Source organism: Artibeus jamaicensis, unplaced genomic scaffold (assembly GCF_021234435.1).
Source record: "Artibeus jamaicensis isolate MK-2021 breed Jamaican fruit bat unplaced genomic scaffold, CSHL_Jam_final contig_432, whole genome shotgun sequence".
In the NCBI taxonomy this organism is placed as follows: Eukaryota; Metazoa; Chordata; class Mammalia; order Chiroptera; family Phyllostomidae; genus Artibeus; species Artibeus jamaicensis.
Window position 1 is genome coordinate 7,493,283 of NW_026521828.1, and position 8,221 is coordinate 7,501,503.

The following is an 8,221-nucleotide window of genomic DNA, read 5'->3' on the forward strand; positions in this document are numbered from 1 at the left end:
GGTGTGTTCCTCCTTGGGTCCTCCTTCTTTGGGACTCTCTGAGCTTCCTGGACTTCCTGGAAGTCTATTTCCTTTGCCAGATTGAGGAAGTTCTCCTTCATTATTTGTTCAAGTAACATTTCCACTTGTTGCTCTCCCTCTTCTCCTTCTGGTACCCCTATAATTCGATTGGAACGTTTAAAGATGTCCTGGAGGTTCCTGAGTCTCTCCTCATTTCTTTGAATTCTTGTTTCTTCCTTCTTTTCTAGCTGGATGTTTCTTTCTTCCTTCTGGTCCACACTGTTGATTTGAGTCCCAGTTTTCTTCCCATCACTATTGGTTCCCTATAAGTGTCCCTTTATGTCACTTAGTGTAATAAATTTCATCTAATTTGCGACCAAATGTGACCAATTCTGTGAGCATCCTGATTACCAGTGTTTTGAACTGTGCGTCTGGTAGGTTGGCTACCTCTTCATCGCTTAGTTGTATTTTTTCCGTGGTGCTTTGATCTGTTCTTTTGTTTGGGCCAATTTTTTTGTTTCGACTTGCGTGTTTCATAGTGAGGGGCAGAGCCTTAGGTGTTCACCAGGGCGCAGGGTAACCCATGTGGTTGGTTTGAGATGCCGTATGTGGGGAAGGGGTCCAGAGGGAACAATGGCACTTACTGTGCTCTCTGCCAGATTTCAGTCACTTCCCCCACTTCCCACAATCAAATTGGGCCCTGCTGGTGCTGATTCCAGGTGGGTGGGCTTGTTTACGTTCTAGGATCCTGTGGGTCTCTCCAACAAACTCTCCTGTGAGACTGGGAGTCTCTCTTGGCACGTCAACCCCTACAGGTGTTTTCAATCCATAGTTTGGGGCTTTATTTCCCCACTCTGGGGCCCTGGGTTGTGTGGTCCATCCTGCTCCCCAGTTGTTCCTCCTGGTTTATTTGCACGTGAATGTAGGACCACCTGCTCGGCCAGCCACCACCTTGCTACAAGTCCTCTGCCCCGCTGCCTGTCTCCACCCCTTCTACGAGTCTGGATGAATGTGTCTTTAACTCCTTGGTTGTCGGACTTCCGTACAGCTCCATTTTCTGTCAGTTCTGCTTGTTTTTTGTTTTTAAATTGTTGTTGTCCTTTTGGTTGTGCGAGGAGGCAAAGCATGTCTACTGCGCCTCCATCTTGGTCAGAAGTAGAGAAATGGTGTTAATTAATGTGGAAATACATAGTCTTTGCTTTCAGATGACAGTTTATCTACAGCTCTTTTCTTCACTTTTGTTTTTTCAGTCTCTGTTCATATTTATTTGTTCCTTTCTTAAAGAAGGGTTTATTTACTTAAAATAATGTAGTTAAAAAACTTTTTAAAGCATCACATGCCTTTATGTTTACTGTGTTCCAGATAGTCAATATTGTGTATGAAGAATTTATAAAGCTTGACGTACACTTTTGTAAGGCAAACCTGGAGGACAGAGAGTGCAGTGTCTTGGCTCTCCCCTGTCTTCTCACAAATAATCCAAAGTAAAAATAACGAACCTTAAATGGCACTTACTATTTATTAAATTGTTTAATATTCACAACTTAGGTCTTTTTTTTAAAGGCTTTTATTTATTTATCTTTAGAGGGGAAGGGAAGGAGAGGGGGAGGGAAATATCAATGTGTTGCCTCTTATGCATCCCCTGCTGGGAACCGGCCTGCAACCCAGGCATGTGCCCTGACTGGTAATTGAACCGTGATCCTTTGGTTTGCAGGCCCGCGCTCAATCCACTGAGCCACACCAGCCAGGGCTTAGGTCTTTTTTTAACGAGAGGCACAGAGGTGGTTAAGTGGCTTACTCAAGTTACACAGAGATTAAGTTACAAAATCCATACTCTTAAACATTAGTGTTTTAATTACCTTACTGTTTTATATTATTGATTGCATTAAATCTGAAACTTGTAATTATATTTTGAAGTGTAGTTACATATTTTTAATATTAGCATGAGTTCCCCTCTTAAGACTGTATATCCTCCTTTTTATTAAGTAGATTCAACTCATTACCTATTTGAAGCAAATGGTGTACTAAAGTTATAAATATTATGGCTATCTACAGCCCTTCTTTTATCAATGGAGCATGGCCAAATGGGTGAGCACTTCCTACAGAAATGTACTAACTCTACTCTTAATTTTATTGGTTTTTTTTTTATTTTTTAAAATGTATTTATTTTTAAATAGAGGAGGAGGAAGAGAAACATCAGTGTGAGAGAGAAACTTTGATCGATTGCCTCTCGGATTAACCCCTACTGGGGACCGAACCTGCAACCTAGGCATGTGCCTGACATGGAATTGAACCAGTTACTCAACTGGGCCACACCAGTCAGGGATAATTTCATTGACTTTTTTTTTTCTCCATGTTTTTCTACATTTGTTTCATAAACTTAATCACATGAAATTGGGGTTTTTATTTATGACATGGTAGAAATCGTAGTTTGAGTTCTCTTTGAACCTCCCCAAATAATGAATGGAATGAGTCGAATTCTCTGATTTTACTGAGTATGTCCTTGCATGAGGATTCTGGGTCTCCCAGCAGAAAGCTTAACCAGTTCAGAGTTGTCTTCTTGCTTTTAGGGGGCTTAGGCTAGTGCACATTTGTTTAGCTGGAACCACATTAGATGTGCAAACTTAGGGTGAAGGGAGGTTTCGATTATACTTTTGTGTGTCACTTCCGACCTGCTAAGAGATGGATTTTACTTAATCTGTGGGAGTTATATTTTTTCTTTGCCACCTTGTTAATACTTGTGGAATATTCATGAGAAAGAACAATGTCCAGATGGAGATGGTACCTGCAGATGTTAATCTAAATGGACACACATCAGCTCTAATCTGTTTCTGTTCATAGATTTGTTGTTTGTACTGTGCACTTCAGAAAGTTTCGTACCCGTGTCGTTCTCTCTTCCTCAGTGACTGCAGCTAGTGGGAATGGAGACTTTGGTGACTGGAGTGCCTTCAACCAAGCCCCCTCGGGCGCTGTTGCTTCCGGCGGGGAGCTCTTCGGCAGTGCCTCACAGCCAGCCGTAGAACTGGTCAGTGGCTCACAACCCGCGTTAGGCCCACCTCCAGCTGCCTCGAATTCTTCAGACCTATTCGATCTTATGGGCTCATCCCAGGCAACCATGACATCTTCCCAGAGTATGAATTTCTCTATGATGAGCACGAATACTGTAGGGCTGGGTTTGCCCATGTCAAGATCACAGGTAAGTTGTCCGCTTCCCTCGGAAATTGTGATTCATAATCTTTGAGATGCTCTATCTAATCTAATGGCAGATTAGCATAAAGCAAAAGTTAGCAAGCGATGGATAGATTGCTTTTGCACAGTGCATTTATCTTACATGCTTTCCTCTGGCATAGTCATTTGAGTTCTAGAGGGCAAGCCTTCTCACTCATCTTGTAGTCCATACAGAGTCAATCATAGTGCCTTGCACAGTAAAAGCACTTGCTGAAAAATTACTGAATTAATTTAAAAGTGGTATTTAATAGTTTTTAAAAATTGTTTTTAAGAAGTAATAGAGAAACTCACATACCTCATAGCTACAGCAGGTTTTGTTCCAGACCACAACAATAAAGCTAGTATCACAATAAAGCAAGTCACATTGGTTTCCCAGTGCACATAGAAGTTCATGTTTGCACTATACTATAGTCTATTAAAAGTGCAATAGCATAATATCTTAAAAACAATGTATATACCTTAATTTAAAAATGCTTTATTGCTAAAAAAAATGCTAATCATCACCTGAGCCTTCATTCAACAAGTCATAATCTTTTTGCTGGCAGAGGCTCTAGCCTCAGTGCTGATGAAAAATTCAGTATCTGCAAGATGCAGTGAAAAGAGGTGGACCTGTATTGGCTTCACTCATGACTCAGTGAAATCTCTGGTCACGTTCTTCAAGAAGTGTCACTGGTTGCAAACAAGCATTGCTAATAAAATCATTTCCTAAAGTGATGAATATTCTTCCATGTTCTTGGCCTGCTCTACATTATATAATGTTTATGCTTTTCTTTCAATTCTCATTTTCATAAAGGAAAATTAAAACTGGGAGCTTTTTAATTCATTTTTTATAGTTGAATCTAAATGATCTAAAACTAGCTTAGAATTTAAACAAGGGTAGGGTTAGAATATGCATGTCTCAGTGTACTAGGAACTTGGTTTTTTGATTGAAGCTATTCAGAATATTTGTGCATGGTGCTAATACTCATTTTAATTTGTAGATTCTCCTCTTTTGAGTGTTAAGATGGAGGAAGAAAAGAGAGAAGCAGAGGGTGACTGCTTTCTGTAACAGAAATTAGATCTGACATTGAGAAAATGGACAGAAAACCATACCAATACCATTGAATTAACTATGCACCACTGAATAAGCCCAAGCCAGTTTATTTTTCAAGTTTCTTTATGTGATCTAAGCAGAAAACCAATGTTATTTGCAACCTTAGTTGCAGCTGTGTTATCATTATGGGCGTTGGTACATTTAAATTCTTTCTTCCCGTTGCTATTCCTTTCCTTTTTCCTGCTCTTTTCACAGTTGTCCTTAGTATTGTAACTGTCAGGCACCTCTGCTGCTTTCTCCCGAACCTCTCCTTTCTTCCGAATAGGTCCACCTAGGGCAGGCTCCGCTAGTGTTGCTCACCGTAGTCAGTGGATATGTCCACAGGCGAGGGAAGTGCCCAACAGGATGTATGAAATAGAACTTGCTGGTTTGATTGTTTTTGCTTTCTATGACATGAAAAATCATATCCTGAATTCCATTTTGTAAGAACAACTATTTTACTTGTATGTTTCCTTAAAGCTACACTAATGTTAAGTTGGTAGTTGCCCTGGAATGGTGGCTTCTAGACTCTGGGTGACGGGAGGATAATCGTTAGGGTAACATGTTGTTTGTTCCCACCCCAAACACGATTTGGATTTCAGACAAACATTTTGGGGGAGTTAGTGATTCAGGCTATTGAAGAACTTAGAATAAACCATTTGCGGTTCTTTTAATTTCAAGAGTTTATTACAGAATTTAGTATATATTTGGAGTTACTGTGATTAAACTGCCATCTGATTATCTTTATAGAGCAGATGCTTAATTTTTAGAGCATTTTCTATTTTCCAGCCTTTGCAAAATGTTAGCACAGTGCTGCAGAAGCCTAATCCTCTCTATAATCAGAATACAGATATGGTCCAGAAGTCAGTCAGCAAAACTCTGCCCTCTACTTGGTCTGACCCCAGCGTAAACATCAGCCTGGACAACTTACTACCTGGTATGCAGCCTTCCAAACCCCAGCAGCCATCACTCAATACAATGATTCAACAGCAGAGTAAGTTGCCGCAGGATTTACCATTTCTTTGTGTACAAGTAATCTTTTGCCCTGATACCAGGATTGCTTCAAGCTATGAATAAAAATACTTAACACAGACTTCTACGGAGGCAGCTAACTATGTGTTCACTTAAGAGTTTTTGCAGGCCAGGTCCCCAGTTGGGGATGTGTGGGGGCAGCTTGTCAATGTTTCTCTCACACATTGATGTGTCTTCCATATCTTTCTCCCTCCCTTTCCCTCTCTAAAAATAAATGAATAAAATCTTTTTTTAAAAGAAAAAAACCTTTCAGTATGGGCAAATGTGACACAAAATCATCTGCAATCCATAATCCTAGGATAATTACCATTAATTTACATTTTTTCCATCTTTTCTGACTATATTTTTAATCATTGATCATTCTGTCTGTATTTTGTTTCTTGCAGTTCTCATTCAACATTAGTTCTCATTTCTTTGTGTGTTGAATGTTCTTAAATTATTTTGGGGTCTCTATAGTTATCCGTCACATAAGTGTACAGTTCCTCTGTTGTTGGCTATTTCATTTTGTTTCCAGCTTTTTGCTGTTACAAAGAACTCCCCGATTCTGTTTGTATAAATCTTTGTGCATGTGATTTTTTTTCCTGAATATTCTGAAAATAGGAGTCAAAGGATATAAACTTTTTTAAGGCTTTTGATCTACAGTAGCTCTTGACAATTTGTTAGGTTACATTCCACAATAGATTTTGTGGGAATGACTTTAAAATGCCTCATGTCTTCCCCTAACCCACTTTTACTGTTTTTACATCTACGGGAAACCAGAGCTAACAGCCACTGAATATTTCTCAAGAGAAAACAATGCCAGTTAAGTGAATTCTCTTATAAAATTACTAAAAGAATTTTATTGGGGCTTACAGGTAATGGTGGTCAAGAAGATTGTATTATTTTTCTGCTCTATGAATCTAAGAATTCAATTTCGTAGTGGTAGAGTTATTTTGTCTCTTTTCTTCTGGTAGATATGCAACAGCCTATGAATGTGATGACCCAGAGTTTTGGAGCTGTGAACCTCAGTTCTCCATCGAACATGCTTCCTGTCCGGCCCCAAACTAGCCCTTTGATGGGGGGACCCATGCCTATGAGCATGCCCAGTGTGATGCCTGGCACCATGGGGATGGCTCCTCTTGGAAATACTCCGATGATGAGCCAGAGCATGATGGGCATGAACATGAACATAGGGATGTCAGCTGCTGGGATGGGCCTGACGGGCACAGTGGGAATGGGCATGCCCAGCCTAGCCATGGCTTCTGGAACTGTGCAACCCAAGCAAGATGCCTTTGCAAATTTCGCCAACTTTAGCAAATAAGAGATTATAAAGGAGCAGACTGAATGAAGGATTTTTAGTGGTGCAGATAGGTGATGTTGGGATGGAAAATGGTAATCAACTCCCCTCTTACCAATTAATTAAAATAAACATATGTAAACAACCAAAAAGGCTGTTTTATAAAAGTGAAATATCTGCTATATCAGATGGCCAGGCAAGGGCACTTCAGATAAGGTAGTCAAAACCAATTTTCCCAGTGAGAATGGACCTGTGGGTTAGTGAGACCATTGAAAGAAAGCCTTTATACATTGAAGAGTTCATATTAATATTGTAAGTTGTGGGAAGACTGGAATAGGGCTGAATAAGTATGTTTGAATCTCTAATTTTATACTCTTCTTTTCCTGAGGAACTTGATTTTCCTGTCCCTGAATCACCTTGTCATAATTGGACCTGTTCCTTTCACTACCACTCTTGAGCCCATATATGAAATCATTAAAGTGGGATGATCAGTTTTTTATAAAAAAATATATTTTTATCCAAAAAAAGGCATACATATGTGATTATGGCTAAATCAGAGGTAACTGGAATGTATATACTTTTGCTAATGTTCCAGCAACAACACTGCTATCATACTCTCCAAATTTTTATTGTAACAGAACCTCTTTAAGTAATTGTTGATAGCTATGGGACTTTTCCCATATCTTCTGCTATACTTATCCTTTGCAGGACTAGGAAAAATTTTTTTCAGGACTGCTCTATGGTTTCCTTTAAAAGAAGAAGGAAAAAACCCTCCAGTATTCGGTTTGTTTTTAGCAGTCGTCGTTACAAATCGCAGTGATTAACTCAGCAAGGCTTCCTCCTGTGTTTGTCCCTGTGGCCATCGTTTCACAGTTAGCAGCAGTCAGAAGAGGAAAATATTTATTTTTATTTTTTGGATGTCTTTTCAAAAAATTGAAAAGATAAAAAATTCATTAAGACCTTAAGTTAAATATAAATGTTAGACCTCAACAATGTTGGCTTTTAGATTTTCTACAGTATTTGTTTTGTTTCGGTTTTGAGTGTATATAATATGGCACTAGCAATATGGTTCCAATAGAGAAAAGTTAAATATATATTATTAAAGGAGACCTGTAGCAGTCAAAGATTTTATTGATTTAATGACAAATAAAGGAAATGAATTGAGATGTTTTGTTTTCCTGCTGTAATTCTGCATTAAGCTCACATGAGAAATCATGATTCTAGAGTTTGGAATGCAAAATTGTTTCACCCTCAAGCTGGGAATATTTTTTAAAATAAATACTATAATATAGGTATCAAATTATTACCTCCCCACTTTGTGTTGAAATTTTTTTTATTAAATTGATAAAACTTTGTTTCCATTGTATTCATAATGTTCTGTTATACATAACATTAAAATGTTCATTAAAATCAATGTTGAACTGCTTTTTCTTTCTTTCTGTTAGACATTTCAGACTGTTTGGGGGAAAATAATTATAATTTGGGTAATTTTTATAAATAATTTAAAATTATTTAATGACTTCTCTGTCTTTTATCAGACTCTAGTGTTAGGAATTAAAAATGAAGCAGCAAAGATATTCTGACCTGCTCCATTCTCGCTAATGTTCCATCTACAC

The 8,221-nt window shown here is 38.5% G+C and overlaps 1 protein-coding gene across 4 annotated transcripts in view; it reads left to right on the forward strand.

The window, feature by feature from the left end:
* The window catches only part of CLINT1 (clathrin interactor 1), a 57,214-nt gene extending 49,195 nt beyond the window's left edge, over positions 1-8,019 (forward strand). For 3 of the 4 annotated variants that reach the window (XM_037152226.2, XM_037152229.2, XM_037152228.2), the window contains 3 exons: positions 2,901-3,193; positions 5,087-5,291; positions 6,283-8,019. In XM_037152226.2, the coding sequence (XP_037008121.2) occupies positions 2,901-3,193; positions 5,087-5,291; positions 6,283-6,629 (845 nt within the window). In that variant the 3' untranslated portion in view covers positions 6,630-8,019. The remainder of the gene's footprint in view (positions 1-2,900; positions 3,194-5,086; positions 5,292-6,282) is intronic. The other variant, XM_037152227.2, reaches the window with a different exon arrangement.
* Positions 8,020-8,221: the final 202 nt, after the last annotated feature.